Source organism: Crocuta crocuta, unplaced genomic scaffold (assembly GCF_008692635.1).
Source record: "Crocuta crocuta isolate KB4526 unplaced genomic scaffold, BGI_CrCroc_1.0 scaffold194, whole genome shotgun sequence".
Classification (NCBI taxonomy): Eukaryota; Metazoa; Chordata; class Mammalia; order Carnivora; family Hyaenidae; genus Crocuta; species Crocuta crocuta.
Genome location: NW_027530084.1, coordinates 728,056 through 747,542, shown reverse-complemented (window position 1 = coordinate 747,542; position 19,487 = coordinate 728,056). Strand labels below are relative to the sequence as shown.

General features: G+C 36.5%; 1 protein-coding gene across 3 annotated transcripts in view; it reads right to left on the bottom strand.

The window, feature by feature from the left end:
* FBXL4 (F-box and leucine rich repeat protein 4) overlaps positions 1-19,487 on the bottom strand; it is an 82,072-nt gene that overhangs the window by 47,282 nt on the left and 15,303 nt on the right. For 2 of the 3 annotated variants that reach the window (XM_077764764.1, XM_077764766.1), the window contains exons 2-4: positions 16,079-16,196; positions 14,846-15,429; positions 6,044-6,389 (exon numbers count right to left, since the gene is read on the bottom strand). In XM_077764764.1, the coding sequence (XP_077620890.1) occupies positions 6,044-6,389; positions 14,846-15,357 (858 nt within the window). In that variant the 5' untranslated portion in view covers positions 15,358-15,429; positions 16,079-16,196. Of the gene's footprint in view, positions 1-6,043; positions 6,390-14,845; positions 15,446-16,078; positions 16,197-19,487 lie in introns of all 3 variants that reach the window. The other variant, XM_077764765.1, reaches the window with a different exon arrangement.

Below are 19,487 nucleotides of genomic sequence, written 5' to 3'. Positions count from 1 at the left end.
TGATCTGTTTCTGGATTCTATTCTGTTCCATTTATTTAAACATTATTTCTCCCATATCAATAGCCCTGTGAGTCAAATGAGTTTTGTTCTAATTTTTTAAAAGTTTATGCATGGAAATGCATTGGATTGTTTGGTTGCAAATGACAAACTATCTTCTTCTTTGTTGGCCCACAAATATTAGTCCTGTAGCTTCATATATGCCCTATTGTCTGGTGGGACTAGTGCCCTCGCCAGCACTCTTCTTTTCCAGAATTTTCCTGAGTATTTTCATGGTTTTTCTTATCAGGTAAACTTTTCATTTAAAAAACAAAAATTCTGTATGTTAATTGGGACTTTATTGAATACATAAAGGAAAACTGACACCTTTACTTCATTGTGTCTTCTTATTCAAGGGCGTGGGATGATTTATCATTTAAGGGTCTTTTATGTTCCTAGAGTTTCTAAAGCTATTGATTTTTGTCTGTTAACTTTGTAACCTGCCAACTTACTTACTGTTCCTAACAGTTTTTAGTCTATTCTACTAAGTATTCTAGTACAGAATCATATCATCTAAAAAATGATAATGATTTTACAGCCTCCTTTCCAAAAATTATGTCTTTTCTTTCTCACATCTTCCAGCATTGGCTGGAACACCTAGAACAATGTTAAGTAACATTGTTGTCTTGTTCCTGGTTTTAATTTATTTATTTATTTATTTTTTTTTTTTAATGTTTTCTTTTTCTAGGAGAGAGAGAGCGAGACAGCGTGAGCAGGGGGAGGGTCAGAGAGAGAGGGAGTCACAGACTGAAACAGGCTCCAGGCTCTGAGCTGGCAGTCAGCACAGAGCCCGACGCGGGGCTCGAACCCACGAACCGTGAGATCATGACCTAAGCGAAAGTCAGACGCTCAACTGACTAAGCCACCCAGGCGCCCCATTCCTGGTTTTAATTTAAATGTGAGCCACAAATGTGATTGCACATACATAATTTTAAATTTTTAGTAAACACATTTTTTAAAAAGTCAAAAGACTATATAGTTAATGCTCTATTGTATACTTGAAAGTTGCTGAAAGTAGATGTTAAGCATTTTCAACACAAACAAAAAACAAGAGTTAACAATGTGAGGTGATATATATGTTAATCACAATCTTGGTAATCATTCTACAATGTATATGTATATAAAATCATCATGTTGTACAGTATATATACAATTATATTTGCCAACTATTCCTTGATGAAGTTAAGAATAAAGGCAAAGGAACAGGCAATATTAAATATATTTTATTTAATAATATATTAAAAATGATAATTTCAACATGTAAATCAATATAAAATTACTGAGATATTTTATTCCTTTTTTTGTGTAAAGTCTTTGAAATCTCGTGTTTTACATTTTCTGAACATCTCAATTCAGACTAGCCATATTTCAACTGCTCGATAGTACATGTAGCTAGTGGCTACCATACTGGACAACGTATTTCTAGTATTTGATAATTAAATATGTTAGCTTTTGGTTAATGATATTTGACAGTAGACAATTACTATCAATAGCTTAACAAGGTATTTATTTTTTAACAGAGATAGATAAAAAATCTGGATATCTGTCCAGCTGTCATTTGTCAGCCAATTTTGTAAATCCACTAAGATGATATAGGATTTTTCTCCTTTTGACTTAGTACTATGGTATTATTATATAATTCTCTAATACCAAAACACTCTTGAATTCCAGGAATACATGTTGAATGATTTTATTGTATTATCTTTCAAAATACTTCTATGTATTTTATTTTTTTGCCGAAGTAAAATTGGTCTGTGGTATTGTTAGGTACTATAATGTTACACTGACTTCATAAAAAGTTGAAAATTTCCTATTTCTTTATAACATGAAAGAATTTAAATAATATAAGATTTATCTGTTTCTTAAATGTTTGAAAGAACATATGAGCCATCTGGGCTTGGCAACAGTAGGACCTTAAATATTTGTAGAATGAATTAAAACTCCATTGTTTTAACTATAATATTAAAATTTATTTCAAGAGAATTTGTAAAGGCAGTTAGTGCAAAAAGGCATTAAAAATTAAATATATCCCTGTATCAGAGGATCAATAATTTACTTTTTACAGATGATCTGTAATTTAAATAACACCCAACAACTTCTGGCATTGTTTCAAACAGAAGTCACCAATATTAAAAGATGTATATTTTGTGTGAAAACATTCTATGATAATATTACATTTTAAGCAAATATCAAAATGGAAAAAGAATAATGAAAAGTCACTGAGACCATGACACATATGAAAATGCACTTTGGGTTTTGATTAAATCAGAGATAGCAGGTTTCAGGCCTACAGGAGAATACCCATTCATCATTATTTGTCTAGCGTCTATAAAAACATGTTTTTATACAGGGTTTTATATGTTTTATACAGGGGTATCCCAGCACGAAGTACAATTCGATGCCAGAGTGAATGTAGGATGTGATGTTGGGAAGGGCTCAACTGTGCCCTTATTTTCAACTGTGGAAACACTCATTTGGTATGTTTAAATGTGCTTTTTTTTTTTTTTTCACTTTAATTCATTTAGATTATCTTTAAAATATTCTGGGTAATTTTTTCCTTTTAGTTACTGTGAGATCATTCAGTGCTCTGCAACATTAACTCTCTCTGAGTGGTCCTCTGCTTTTGTCATGGCTGGTTAATGTCCTCAGAACCACAGATTCTGTCTCCTGGTTTCTTCACATGACTTTGTTGTACTGACCAAACCCCTTGCCCGTATTGGAAGCTTTCCCTCTCTACTGTCTCCTTCTCTTAGCCGAGAAACATGCTGAAATCTCCCCCAACCTCCATTCACAAACAAAAACCCTCCTACTCTACCGCCTCCTCCACTGGTCTTTTCTCCTTTTAGAAGGCAAGTTACAACAGATAATATCTAATTCATACTCTCCCTCATTTTGATATGCTTTTTTTGAGTGCCACACAAAGGGGTGGAGAGTTAGTCAAGATGACAATATTATTCATTATTGGTGGACAGTCTTAGCCATGTTACAGCCCCAAAACAGAGTATATTAACAGAAGTCTTTTTCTGCTTATACTCAGAGTAACCAGTTTTTTGTTTCTGCTTCTCTCCCCCTCCTTCATGCCTTAACCAAATATGGCAAAATTTTCTCATCCCTCACCTTATGTTCATGGCTCCACTGGACTGGTAATTGTAAAGGATTATCAAAGATCTCCCAGTAACCAAAACCTGGGGACATGTGTGACTTAGCTCTCCACAGCAATGTGGCTGACTAGGTCCTTTTAATGTTTTTTATGCCCCTTTAGGCTTCCTCTTGCTTTGCTTCTAGGACTCCCTTATCGTTATCCCAGGTGCCTCTTCTGACAGGTCTTCCTCTATGGGACTCTTAGATGTTACTATTTTCAGAATTCTGTCCGTGGCCCTTTATTCCCACTCTACAGAGCATCACCAGTTAATTTTATCTACCATGGTGTCCCTCTCCTGTTTTAAGACTCACTCAAATGTAAACTCAGACCTCCATCCTGCATATCAAACTGAAATACTAACTGCGTGCTGTCCTCAACCAGACAGCGGAGATGCTTTGATAAATCACAGGCACCTCAAAGTCAGTATATCCTTCTCACCTTCACCCACTGTTTCATGATTAATGGCATGTCCATCCACCTAGTCATTTCGACCGGAAACCTAAAAGGGTCTCTGATGTTCCACTTCATCAATAGATAAACGTTTACAATTTTCAATTCCCACCTCCTGATCTCCGGAATATTTCTCCTACCCATCTCCTTTCCACATCTTCCAGTATCCAGGCTTCATCAATTTTTTTGCCTAAATTATGGCAGTAGTTTCCTAACTCGTGTCCTTGCTTCTCACCCTGACCTCCTCTTGCTCTATTCTTCATATACCAACATAGTAATCAAAGAAAGAAATCTCATCTTGTTATTCTCGTTTTTAAAATAAATAAAATAAAACCTTCAACGCTTCCTTAACTGATGACAGAAAGGTTCATTATCTTTTTTATACCACGAACACATATGAAAGACAAAATTTACATGAAGGCCAAACACCTGGGCAATTATTCTAATTGTGGGCCAAGATGTTTGCAGAAATGCCTGAATATCTTGGATAATTCCTGGAATGTTAGCTATTCCAACCTTTCTCTCCCCCTCAGAAAGGCATTATGAATACAAGACAACACAAGAAAGTGAGTGTGAAACTATTACAGGGATAATCTTGGATCTGCTCTAATTTTTCATCAAAAGTAAAGTGATGCAGCAGTGATGCAGGCTCCAAACTGCCAATGCCGGGCTGTCCCCATCACTGTCATCTACACGAACGGTGTCCTAGGGAGTCAGGCACCAAGCTAGTCTTGAGCCTCCACCCAACTGTATCCCTTGCAGCCATCTTGGTCCCAAACAGGTCACAAAGTTTCACTTCCTATCCCATCTGTATATTCTCTTCCCTCTGCTGGAAGTTCCCCTCAGTTATTCATTTGAATACTATGTATCAGCATTTTGTCAGGTCTGAACAAAATTCAATCACTGTTCAAAATGTATTTGCTGAATTTAAATTTCTATTTTGTAGTTTTAAGAAAGGGGTAAGAATCAAAGAACTGATTTTGTTTCTTCCTGATGAACTGTTCCCACTTTTGTGAGGACAGCTCCTTAAAGCCCTAGGGGAATGACCTTGTCAGCACCCTATGCTCCGCTCTTTCTCCAGCTCAACTCTTCATCTTTTCCCAGCCCTCCCATTAAGAACTGAGGGTCTTATCCGATCTGTGAAGCCTTCTTTCTGTAACACAAGACTTGACCCGGGTGGGATCCTGTTCATGGCTTACTGACTAAATTACCTTGGATCATTCGCTTCGGCTTTATGTGGTAATTCTAGCTACTTCAAAGGATGTGCGATGGCATTCTAACCGTAGAATGGTGCCCGGGCATTGTAGTGACCATTAGGCTTTCAAGTATCTTACTGTTCTATGCAAGTTATGCTACTTGTGTTACTACAGTGAAACCTGAAATACCTACCAATTTGGAAGGGGGCCAGTTTAAATTAGCTAAAATTTGTGTTTATAAATGTTTCTTAAAAAGATTAGGTTATATTATTTTTAACTGCACACAGCAGTTGTCAGCAGAGGACAGAAACACCTGGCTGGATCCCCCTACCACCAGAGGGTGTGCTTCTGGCATGTGATGCCTGGGAGCCAGTGATGCTAAATATGGCACAGAAATGCCCTTGCAAAGACACATTGAAAATAAGGCTTTAAGTAAAGGCACTTTGCACCTGCCTACACCAAAAATTTTAGCTAGTCAGAAGGATATAAAAGAGAGTTAGTATAGTAGCATGAAGGAGACTTGGAGAAACTGTGGACTATCAAAGAGAATAGGCATCCCTCTCAAGGCCTTATTAATACTCCAGTGCAAAACAAAAGTGGTAAAATTACGTAACATAATTTTGTCTAGTTTTATCACGGTCAAAACACAGTTGACCCTTGAACTACAGCAAGGGTTAAGGGTGTCAGCCTTCCCTCTACCAGTTAAAAATCTATATATAACTTTTGACTCCCCAAAGTCAACTACTAATAGCCTACTGTTGACTTGAAGTCTTACAGATAAAATAAACAGTTGAGTAATACATTCTGTATGTTATATGTATTATGTACTATAGTCTTACAATGACGTAATCTAGAGAAAGAGAATGTTAAGAAAATCCTGAGATTTTCAAAAACACATTTATTGTACTATACTATAAAAACATCTATATATAAGTGGACCCACATACTTCAAACCCATGTTGTTTATACATATATATACATACACATGTATACATATATGTACACACATGTATATATACACACATATATACGTGTATACATACATATACACACATATATACATATATATATACAGGTTAACTGTATATAATACATCAGGTTATATACACCTTACCAATGTTTCTATTTCTCTGATATCTAGCAAAATAAACATTAATACCTAAACATTTAAAAACTATAGTGTTATGTCCAATATTGCTACTGGTTATCTCTGGCTTACCTCATAAGGCAGTTTATCAAAATATCCATTATTTGGCCCTTCCCTGAGGGCAGTACTGCTAAACTTTTTGCTTAGACTGTCCATTCCACAACCATCTTTTTCTTCATAGTCATCATCTTCTAGATCATTCATGTCAATAAGTGAAGTCTTGAGAGAGAGCACTGGCTTGTCCTTTGTACCATGTAACACGACTGCATCTAATTCAGTGTAATAATCCAGGAGAGAACTATTTACTTCCAGCCGTATGAGGTTTGTGGGAAAATTTATCTGCTTAATACAAGGTTTAAATTGGCGAGCCTGGGAAGCATTCACCTTCGTCGGTCTTTCTGACCAAAGAATCTCCCATCTGCCAAAGAAAGAAATTCACCTATAATACACTTTAGAATGAGATTTACTGTTACCTTAAGGTTATGGCCCCATGCCCAACATGTTACAGTGTGACGCACAAAGGTATTAAATAAGGTGAATAGAATCAAACAAAAGTGTTGTTTCCAGGACGTAAACACATTTATAAACTAAATGTCATAGACCTGAAGTATCTGTACTACTTAAATTATTTTCATACCTTCCTAGAAAGTCCTTCTTGGCAAATTCCACATTGGTCGGTTAGAAACTGGAAGTGCTAGCGTTACATGAAGAACACCATTCAGTTTTACAGAAAGAGGAAAACTGAAGTCAGAATAAGGCACACAGGAGGAATAAAGCTCTGCTGTGTACATGTCCTAATCCAACGGTGGAAACTAAAATCATCTTATCACACCAAGGTTTCCTTTTCCAGCTTCTCCATTTCTGTTACTGGCATCATACGAACTCAACACTTCAATTATCTTTGATTTTCTCTTATCCAGTCATTAAATCTTGTCAAAATTTTATGAAATCGTCCTTTCTCTATGCTCTTGTTCTGAATTCCCATTGCTCTCCTCTTTTACTCATCTGCATACGGTCCGTATCTGGCAAGTACCTCACGCATAACAGATAAATAACATCTTCTCCTACTCTTCCAAAATGAACTCCGCTTTCCAGCCAGATTAATCATTACCTTCCAGATAATAAACTTATTTCTGCTTTTGTGTCTTTGCTCATGTCCACAATGAAATGTCCAGCTTGCAATTATCTGCCCATCTCTATCTCTTCTTCAAGGCCCACTCAGATTTCACCTCTTCATAGAAGTCTCCTTATAAAATTATTCTCCAAAATTACATAAAGATTCCTCATAACACAGCATCATCAGATATGTAACATTCTCACATATGTGTCATAAGTAACCATTTCTCTAATACTCTTTCCAAATGTATCAGAAAAAAAGTAGAAACACAGATAAAAAATACTTCAATAAACATCTTTCCATTTCTAATTATTTACTTTAGCTACGGAATTTTTTAATACAGATTTTATGTCAAAGACTAAGAATATTTTTAATTCTCAATACATAACAAACTGCTTTCAAAGAAGTTTATGCCAATAGCATATAAGGATGACTACCAAAAGTATTATTTATTTTTAAAAATAATCTGATTTCATGGTAATCCATATCTCCATATGATAATTTATAATTCACTATTACTAATAATGCTTAAAATATTATCATAAACTTATTAATCATATGAGGTTTTTTTCCTGTAATACATTATCAGTTCATTTCCTTGGCCTGACAGTGACCTATTAAGAGTTAAGTAAAAACTGATTATGGCAAGACATTTAGGAAACAGATCTAGACAAAAGAGTGTGAGTCAAAACTATAAAAGTTATCAATATGTAGGTACCCTAATGGTCTTTCAGCCAAGACGGTAGCAAGGATGGGCATACAGCCCCACCTCGGAGAATGGAGAAAGGAAGCATGGTAATTTCTACCTGCAGGAATAAAAAAGCACATAGCAGAAGCTCGGGGGGATTACAGTAGACACATCACTACCTGCTACCGTAGGAACTTTCGCATTCACTAGAAGCTTTATAATCACGTCACATTTGCTAGTATTGCTGGTTCTCTCTAGAAAATTACGAATAAAATTCATCAAACATAAAGAGGCTGTGAGCACCATATCTGGAAACATGAAAGTAAGAGTGGAGAGACTGGTCCCCCTCTTTAACCTAGCTTGTGAGACTGTGGAAAGTTCTAAGGAGTAGAGCAGACTGTGGCAGGTAGAAAGAGGAAAGGAAAGCAGGCTGGGCATCTTCTTCTCCCTGTGACATGGCAGTAAAGCACACTTGGAATGCCAGCCTAGACCCACACACTCCTAGAGATTAATCGCAAAAATCATGAGGGTTCCTAACTGTAGAATTGATTTGAACACTCTCACGAAAACTTATGCATTTACATAAATGCATGTAAAGGAACAGAAGTATGAATCATTCAAAACCGTGCTGGTAGGAAAATGCATTCCTAATTTTGAACAGTATATTTCCCAAGGAGGTAAACAGTTTTATTCCTTTGTTTGTTGTTATGGCAAAATGACATCAGGCGATGGTAGAGGAATGTCTCATGTCTAGGAAACAAGGACCACTCAGGACTCTTTGAAATAACAATCTGTACTGGCTCACAACACATGTGGTCTAACACAGTCTGTTTGATTATTTAGCTTCAATGAGGGGTTTGTATGAAGCTTCACAGAAAATACTGAAAATGCCACATAGAAATCATCTCTGCTAGATCCTTTGCAATAAATAAATACAGCTAACACAAGCTCTTCATGTGTAGTTTGAACTATGCTATAATGTAAATTACATTATAAATGTACAAATTCAAGCTTAAAGGAAAGCAGTCACTAGAGCAGAAATATTCTATTTTAATAAGGTATTAATCTACTAAAGTCTTCCGTCACTACTCTGAAGAATGGACAAGGTTAGATGATGCTTCAAGGTGACTTCCTTAAGCTTTCCAGAAAATCAGGATTCATGCTATTTGGGCATCATTTTTGCTCTTTCTATACAGCATGAATATTCTATATTTATTTATAAATATAACTTAAGTTGTAAGTGTGACAGTATACTTAAAGGAGAATACCAGTATCTTATCAGTGTTTAGAAATATTTAAAAATATGTCTAACTATAAAAAACTTCCAAGTATCTAAACTAGTTATTCATATTTTACTTTTTCTTGATAACCTAAAAAGTAACAAAAAATTATAAAAAGAAAAATTATTTTCTAGGTCTGTGGCCATTTGAATTAACATTAACTATGAGATCAATACAAATTGATCTGAGGTGTGTGCATTAAAGTGAATTTTCATTTAAAATTTCCTAATAGAACTACAATATATTATTTCAAAGTTAGCAAGAGAAAAGTATCTATTTTATCCAACAAGAAAATATGCCAATGTTTTTTTTATTCTGAAAAACTAAAGCCAGAATCTTAAAACGTAGTCTATGAAAACAAACAAATACAAACAAATGTACATGTGCACACATGTGGGTGCTCTCTCTCTCTCTTCTGAGAGATGGCCCCAACTCTTTTAACCTTTAGCCTAGGGCAGTGTTAAAAAGATTAAACCACTTTAAATCGTGCCCCATAGTCCATATGTCCAGTTTACTACATATGCTCACAGACTGTATTTGCCTACCAGACGAGTCTGACCATCTCCAATGTCCTATGTAAGTATTTTAAATCTACACTATCACACATGGAGGATTCAGCTCCGAATCCCATTCTGGCTGTGCTTGGAACACTTAATTCTGGGATGGTAACCAACAGCATTCACTTCACCAGCCCACTTAACTTCCCTTTCTGGAAATGCCTACTATGTGTCCAGTTCTGGGAAACAAAGAAACAAGCCACTGGCTCTCTGTGTTGTCAATCTCCTTTCCCCATTGAGAAAGTCCTTCCAAGGCTCCCAGGAAGCAACAGGTAAAACAAAAGAGAAAGTGAGATAGCTGTTCACCAATGGAAACCAGAGAAAGCAAGTCTTCTAACATATTTAGGTTCGAAGCCAAGCACACAGATGCAAAAAGCTTCCCTATAACCAAAACTTCTCCTGGTTGGTAAGCATATCTAGTAGCCAGCACAAAGGAAGTTTCTTGCCAATACTGTTCCATTTCACCAGCTAAAAGTAAAGGGACAGAAGAGGAAAACCAACGAGAATAAAAGAAAAGTATTCTGATAGGATACTGACTCACTCCCTGCCTCTCAGCCCATCTCTAATTGGAACTAACTAGCATCTGCTTTAAGAAGAACCAACCATTTTAAGGCCTGGTGACTTCCATGACAAAATCATGCTTCCTGGCCTATAAAATCAGGGCTAGACTATGACCAATTGGTGAAATTGCTGCTTAAGCAACTTCTTTTTGGCAGCAAATTCTCTCCGTGACAACCACTTTCTTTATCCCTGCTTTCTAAACTTCAGTATTATATAATTAAATGCTTTTAACACTCAAAAAAAAAAAAAATCCATACCATTAAATTTTATCCCCAAATAACTTTATTCCAATTAGTTTAATAGGACCTCAATTTGTCATTTTCTTTTTCTGTCTTTCTCTTCCAATGTACAACCCTGTGTTAGCCTGTTTTCTGACTCTTACACAAGCACCCATTAAGATCTCATCCCCAAGAACAGAACACTATACTACCTATTTTCTTTTCTCTCAATAGGGCAGGAGGCAAGAAGTCAGAAGACTTTGAGATCTTATAGAACTGCCTGTAACTTCGTAACTTATCTACTTCCTTCACTGAACAAAAAAATCAACTAGACCCAATGGGGAAAGACTGCTTTTGAATTTTGAACGTTCTGGGACTACAAGCCCATTTCCTGCCAACAAATTCCTGAGCGACTCCAACACACTCTCTTGTCTGCTAACTCTTAAGGTAGGCATAAAACCATGCGCTCAATTAAAATATTAGGTAGTAGAGTCCAGTAAGTTCCCAAATAACAGTATGTGATGGAGATTTCCATGACTCAATGTGAAAAATAAGGAATGTATTGGTATATGCAAAACTATGCACACATATTCATGTAAAATTGCCAACCATTCTTTAAGATTCTGATCATGCTAATTCCGCAGTATAAACAGAGGCTTCCTTTATGACATGATGGTGATGACAGATGATGTATTTCATTTGTTTGTATTTAACGTGTACTTACTTAGCAAAGTAAATAATGTGACAACCTACATCAGTCCTCTAATTTTTATGATCATTATTATTATGTTTACTAGTTTATGACAACCAACTTTCTCTCCCTGTATTCCACTTAGACCTCCTGGTCACTTCTGTGTGCCCACCCTCCACATCTCCGTGCTTTGCTCCTAACGGCTTCTACCTGCAGCCTTCTTCAGAGTACAGCATCTTCATCCAGAGGGTAGCACATCCATGAACGATTTCCATTCCCCTTCCCACTCCCCTGGCCATAGCCCAAGACAGACAGGTGTGGGCAGTATAAGAGCCCAGCTCACTAATAACTCTTCCTCCACAGACTGGGACTTCACGTGAAAGCATATCCCTGCCTGACTTCTTCCTCTCCCTAGCTCTCCTGGCTTCTCCAGGAGCACTTCCAGAGCAAATCATCTGCATAACAGCAGTCTTCAAAGTCCGCTTCTGGAAAACTGGATCCAAGAGCCCTGTGAGTCCCAAAATGTGGAAACCTCTAGGCTAGATCTTAAGAATGGTACTTTCATTCTTGTGGCCCCTCACTAGCTTGTTCTCTACACTCTTGCACCTTTTTTCAGAAAGTTCTTCAAACATAAAGATCTCATCTCATGATTTCACCTTTGCACATGTGGTTCTCTCCCCACCTTTCCCATCCAAACTAAAGCCTCACTCAACCTTTAGCTCTCAGTTAAGTTACTTCCTCAGGGAAGACTTTGAGCCCTACAGATTTGATCTTCGCACCACCAACACATGTTCCATGTGATCTCATGGTCTTCTTCCAGGCTGACCTATAAACTTAAAAGAAAAGAGCCATGTTTGTCTGGTTCTTTGTTTTGTTCCCAGAAGTGAACTGGCAGAGAAGGGGTTCAATGTTTCTGACTGTTTAAATAAATTCACCAAAATCTTAACAGTTACTGAACCTGGGGAGAATTGTGGAGGTTTTGTTTCCTGTATGTTTTCTTTCTTAATATTTTATAACAAGTTTTTTTTTAAAACACTGAAATACCTATTGATTTCATACTCAGTAAAATTTTAAAGGTCCTTTTTTATTTTGCAATAATACATATTGGTTAAATTATTCTTCTCTTAAGATGTAATGGTATTTTCTGTGGAATAAAGATAAAATTCAGTTAAACAAATTAGAGATACATCTATAAATAAAGTTGTCACTTTAATCTGAACCACACACTCCAACTCTCAGCTAAGAGCATGACTTACACTCAAAATCAGTTATGAAGACATTATGTATTTAGATTAAAGATACTACATGTTTCATAGATCTTATTCCCAAATTTGTTTAGCTTTTTAGGAAAAAAGTGGATAACTCTGTAGGAAAAAGACAAAGAATGATAGAGTCAAATTAAACAATTCTCACATAAGAAAGGATCCTGGGGGTGCCTGGGTGGCTCTGTCAGTTACGCGTCTGACTTCACCTCAGGTCATGATCTCATTCATGGTTCATGGCTTCAAGCCCCGCATCGGGCTCTGTGCTGAACATTTACTCAGAGCCTGATGGCTGCTTCAGATTCTGTGTCTCCTTCTTTCTCTGCCCCTCCTCCACTCATGCTCTGTCTCACTGTCTCTCAACAATAAATAAATGTAAAAAAAAAAAATTAAAAAAAAAGGATCCTGCCCAAAAGACTCTTCCCTTGGGGGAAAAAAATCAATCTGTATATTAAAGAATGCTGGTTTTGTGTTAAAAAAACAAAACAAAACAAATTCATTAGTACTATTATTCACAATGAATTGTTGAGGTCATTTTGAAAAGAACAAATAGAGATTATTCCAGCAACCTCCAGCTCGAGGTGAGCCATCCTCTGTATTTATTTCCTGACACTAGGGAGGTATTCCCTTAGAGCTGAGGGGACAAGGGTCTTCAAGGAAGCAGCGTGTCAAGTGGTAACTGACCCCTGTCCCCGTTCCTCCTCCACTGGCAGCTGGAGTCTTACAATTTAGCAGGTGCCCACAAGCTGCTCTGGGGTTAAAATACACTCAAAAGGGCAGGGCTTTCTGTCTATTTTGTTCGTTGTTCACCGATGTATCCCCAATACCCAAAACAATGCTTACCACGTGGTAGACACACACAAATATTTAATAAATGAATGAATAAAGTGATATAAAGATCTAAAAACTGATAATATCAACAAGTAATAGAAAAATGAGCAAATAATATGATCAGATAGTTCAAGGAGAAGGAAACCTAAATGGTTCTTAAACATGAAAACATATTCAACCTTGGAGATAATACAAGTACTCTAACTTAAGGTTCATATGAGGTAACATTTCATCTACCAAATTGGCAAAAATATTAAAATTACCATACTCTGTAGGTGAGGCTTTGGCAAAACATGTTTGCACATACATTGCCAGTAGAAATATAAACAGAGTCTCTTTGAAGAGATTTTGGCACTATATATCAAAATTACAAATGCACAGACCCTTAGCTCCGCAAGTCTTTTGGTAACTTAAGCCACAGACATATTTCCACATGTGTGAGGTGATTCATGACAAGGTTATTCATTGCATTAATGCTCATAATAGCACAAGCATAGAAAAATTAAGTTCCCATCAAAAGGCGATAGGTTAAGTCGAGATGCATATGCACTGTACATTACTTGCAACTGTAGAAAAGAATGAGGAACCTCTCTCTCTTTGTACTTATATGAAAAGGTATATGTACTACTAAATGAAACATGGTATAGGACAATGTGAACTGTATGCTTATTTTGTGTATACAGAAAATAATATATTTGTATTAGCTTATATCCACATAAACTCTGGAAAAAAGTAAGGAAGTGGATAAAAGTGGTTTCTTTGAGGAAGGATGGGTCTAAGGCACTACATTATGTACTTTTTAGATTATTGAACTGTGTGAATATATTACCTGCTCAAATAATTATATTTTTATTTTATTAAAAATTTTTTTTAATGTTTATTTTTGAGAGATAAAGAGAGAGAGAGAATGAGAGAGACAGGGTGTGAGCGGGGGAGGGGCAGAGAGAGGAGGAGACACAGAATCCAAAGCAAGCTCCAGGTTCTGAGCTATCAGCACAGAGTCTGATAAGGGGCTGGAACTCACTATCTGTGAGATCATGACCTGAGCCAAGTCGGAAGCTTAACAGACTGAGCCCCCCAGGCGTCCCAAACAATTATATTTTTAAAACACAGGATGCTGAACTCCAAAAAAAGAGAGGTACTGCTATGCAAATTGATGTAAATAGTCTTTTAGAAAGAATGCATGAATTTCTCAAAGCAACATTTGTTTTTAAATGAATATGCTTGTTACAAAAATATCCCCCTAACATTAAAGCTAATCCCCTAAATACCCCACCTCAAGTATCACTCTATAGACCTACTTTGAGTTACTCACTGTATGTAAAAGCAATCATATGATACTTGTTTGAAAATATGTTACAGGTCATATAGCCTACTAACTTCTCAGATTGGCCCACGTCCCAATTAGTTCAAATCACACATCTTGTTTATAGTAAATTGTGACACACAAATCTCAAAATCTATGAATGCTATAGTGTAAGGTGTTATAGTCACATAGAATTCATTATATCTTCAAATATGTGATCTGTCTTTCCCTATTAGAAAACTAAGGAAATTTTTAAAAATCCAATTTGTTTAAATTACTTGAGAATAAAAAAAAGACCTCCAATATTAAAACATCCCAAAACCTTTCAGCCATAAAACCTGGTCATTAAAAACTGAGTCTTACCTTACTTCAGCTGGTAGAATTGGAGAATACGGATTTGCAGAACAAGCCAGAATTCTAATGACCGCTCCAGGATGATAGGTTTCCAGAACATGAACAGCTGTAGGATACACCTGTTGTTCAAAGGTAAGTTCCACATAGTCTTGGCTTTGAAAATTAGGCGGCGTCCTCTTGAATGGCACGGAAGCACTAGGACACTGATCCCACCATGTTCCGTAAGTTCGAAATACAGCTGTCTGAGTGAAGTCACCAGAACTTGGAAATACATTTGGTATGCCTGCCAAATTCCACATGGTATAGGACATACTATTCTCGCTTCCATAATGGGAACTGAAATCCACTACTTCTTTGGCATACTGGACCACCTCTGTGTTGAGAGGGGAAGTCCGGCTGTTTGATTCTATAGTTCTATGGCTGTTCATCATTTCTCCTCTTGTAGCTGTCCTCGCTCGGCGCCGAAGGCATATATAATAAAACATAGTCAGAACTGTTAACATGGGAAAGACTGGTGACATCTAGGTGTGAATTATGAAGCTTCAAAAGGTCAGGTGTCCTCAGTAAGACGCATGAACTCTTTGAAGGATGTTCTAAAAAAATGAACGGCTTGGTAAAGTAAAATAATTTAAGTCAGCAGAAAAGTGCATGGATAAGGTAATAATCAGGTTCCCCCCCAATATAATTTCCCAGAATGAAACTAAAAAAGCAAATTCACAGTAAATGTGAATCTCTGGCATAAACTTATCAAATGTGTTTTTGAGAAACCTAAATACTGAAAATGTATACAATTCTATACTATATGGGAAGCAAGACTGATGTTATAAGGCAATGGAAGGTATATATGATCCAAAAAACTCTACTGCGTACAAAGTTCTATCTGTCAAAAAATACTAAAACCTTGAACTTTTAAAATTAAAATTATTTAAAATATATGGTGAACCCTTAAAACACTGCTGTGAATCCAAAAGAACCTTAAAGCATTTTATAACTTTACATTTTAACAAATTATTCCCTATTGTTAATTATTACTCACCTCCAAACGTGCTAAGTACAGATTTCACATTATGGGAATATAGTTTTCTGGAGCTGACAGTTAATCCAGACCAACTAAATTAACTGCCTTACACATCACAGATCACCAGACAGTGTTTAATTTATAACTCGTGGCAGTATTTGTTAGGGCAGGCCGTGGCTGGCTGGCATCTGGTTTGCTGCCAGGTACTCTTAGAAATCACTCACCCCAGAGAGAATGGTCACAGGATACACACAGGAAATGTAAAAGTTGGCATTCATCCATGTGGCCTGAAAACTGCATGCTGATTTCAGGTTCAAATGTTGAAATGTCACATTCTTTCACCTATAAGATCAGAGTTTTAGAAGATACTTTTATTTCCAACTTAGGAAGTTAAATATCCCCAAAAGATTATAGATCATCTTTTAGACAAACAGATAAACACAGTTATTAGATATAGAACTTTCAAACTGCACAGGCCACATATTTATGAATCTTGTGGACAATTCTGAATAATTTACTTTAAAATTTCATGACAAGAGCACCTGGGTGGCTCAGTGTCTGACTTCAGATCAGGTCATGTTCTCATGGTTCATGAGTTCGAGCCCCACGTCGGGCTCTGTGCTCACAGTTCAGAGCTTGGAGCCTACTTTAGATTCTGTGTCTCCCTCTCTCTCTAGTCCTCCCCTGTTCATGCTCTGTCTCTCAAAAATAAATAAACATTAAAAATATTTTAATGAAAAATTAAAATGCATGATAGAATGTAATAAAGATATAATGACCCCTTTCTATATAAACACTACAAATCTATAACTTATGGGTCAAAGTATGTGGGCAGACATATGTTACGGGGACCAAACGGTACTTTTTATCTCATTATTTTTATTTAAAAAAAATTCTGATTATAGTTGACACATGATGTTATATTACATTCAGATGTACAACATACTGATTCAGCATCTCTACACTATACTCTATACATTTATACTATGCTCACCCCAAGTGTACCTACCATCTGTCACCATTATATGCTATTATAGTATCACTGACTATATTCCCTATGCTGTGCCTTTTATTCCCATGACTTATTCATTCCATAACTGGAAACCTGTATCTCCCACTCCCCTTCACCTATTTAGCCCATCCATCAACCCCTTCCCTCAAGCAACTTTATCAGTGTTCTCTGTATCTATAGGTCTGATTCTGTTTATTCATTTTAGATTCCACATATAAGTCAAGTCATATGGTATTTGTCTTTCTCTGTCTTACTTCAATTGGTATAATACCATCTAGGTCCATCCATGTTGTCACACATGACAAGATCTCTTCCTTTGTTATGGCCATATAATATTCCTGTGTGTATGGGAGGGTATGTGTGATTATGTACACCACACCACATCTTCTTTATCCATTCATCTAACAATGGACACTTAAGTTGCTTCCATAACGTAGCTATTATAAATAATGCTGCAAAGAACATGGAAGTGCATGTACCTTTTCCTGTGTTTCTGTTTTTGTTATGTAAATAGCCAGTAGTAGAATTATTGGATCATATAGTATTTCTATTTTTTATTTTTTGAGGAACCTCCATACTCTTTTCCACAGTGGCTATACCAATTAGATTCTCACCAACAGGGCATGAGGGTTCCTTTCTCTCCTATCCTCACCAACACTTGTTAATTCTTATCTTTTTGATTTTAGTCATTCTGACAGGTGTAAGGTGATCTCATTGTGGTTTTGATTTGCATTTCCCTGATGATTCGTGATGCTGAGCATCTCTTCATGTACCTGTTGGCCATCTGTATATTTTCTCTGGAAAATGACTATTCAGGTCTCTGCCCATTTTTTAATTAGACTGGTTTTTTTGGTACTGAGTTGCATGAATTCTTCATATCTTTCGGATATTAACCCCTTATTGGATATATGATTTGCAAGTAAGTATCTTCTATCATTCAGTAGGGTGCCTTTTTGTTATTTCCTTTGCTGTGCAACAGCTTTTTATTTGGATGTAGTTCCAATGGTTTATGTTTGCTTTTGGAGACATATGTAGAAAAATGTTGCTCTAGCCAAAGTCAAAGAAATTACTACCTAGGTTCTCTTCTAGGATTTTTATGGTTTCAGGTCTCACATTTAGGTCTTTAATCCATTTTGTGTATGGTGTTCGGAAGTGGTCCAGTTTCATTCTTTTACATGTAGATGTCCAGTTTTCCCAGCAACATTTATTGAAGAGACTGTTTACTCCCCACTGTACAGTTTTGTCTCTTTTGGCATAGATTAATTGATCATATGGCATGGGCTCTCTATTCTATTCTCATTTCTGTTCCATTGATCTATATGTCTATATTTTTGCCAATACCATACTCAAACAGTATTTTTTGAAAGTTTCACTAGGTTGCAACCCTTAAAAAAATCAAGAGGAGCCCCTGTTAGAAGAGGCCTGTGCTCTCCAGATGGCCACCATTGTTCCCAGCCAACTCCATTAGTTTACAACAGAGGCTTAACCCCTGTCCACATTGAGTAGGTAACCTCTTGTCTACACAAACAAGGAATTCAAATACTCATGTCTGTACATATAAAGTCCTGAGTTTAACTTCTCCTAAGAAAGCATAACTTTTCTTTAGTAACGTGTAAGCCTTTCAAAACTTTAGCACTAAGACTAATACATTAAATGCCCCTGCCACTCAAAAGCCTCCAATAATTTTTTTCTTACCTATAAAACATAATCTAAGTTCTTCAGTTTCACCTTCCAAGGTCTTCCTCAAGCTAGACCCATGTCTTTTTGTCTAACCCAGTAAACTTAGTCAACCTCTAAACACTATGTTTCTCTAGGTCTGTCTGCCTCTCTGTTATTTCTTTTCCAGCCACTTTACTCACTATGTTTAGTCTCTGACACCACCTTTGTATCAGATATATACCTTAGCTCCACAAGGGTCTACATTAGAACTAAGTTTCTTGAAGGAGGGAATCCAGCCAAAGATCTTCATTTCTCAAAGTACTAAGTACATGGTAGGCACAAAATACTGTCATGTTGACAGAAAGGTGATTAGCAAACAAAAAACACTATAAAAGTCTAAAATAATTTAAAATTATATAACAGCATTCTTGTGCCTCTTAATCCCAGCCAGATCCAAACACACTGAAGTATAACCAGTAAAACAGTAATGAAAGAACTGAGCTTGAAACAAGTGAGGAAAATCCACAGTTGTGAGAAACAGTCAAACAGCACAGAGCAGGGGTTGAAGCTAATACAACTCTTGGAACAAGTTATAGGCCTTAATGGTTATAAGAGAACTTTCTAACACCCATTCAGAGAGGTTATTTCAAAGCAGTGGTGGCATCTGGAAGATCTTCATAAAGCCAAACATTAGGGAAGATCATCCTCTCTGTGAAACCAGGTATATAAAAACTTAGCTCAATGGCCAAGAAGCCTAAAGAGACAGGACATCAATTTAGGAAATACAGCAAAGTTGCTAGTGGGAAATCAGACCCTATTAAGCATATATCATGCCTAAACTAGACCATGGGCCTAAATTCACGCTACCTTCATGATTAAGACTCTCTATTCCATCCCTAAGTCAGAGAAAAAAAAAAAAAAAAAAAAAAAACAAAATAAACACAAAATGGAAAAACTTACAG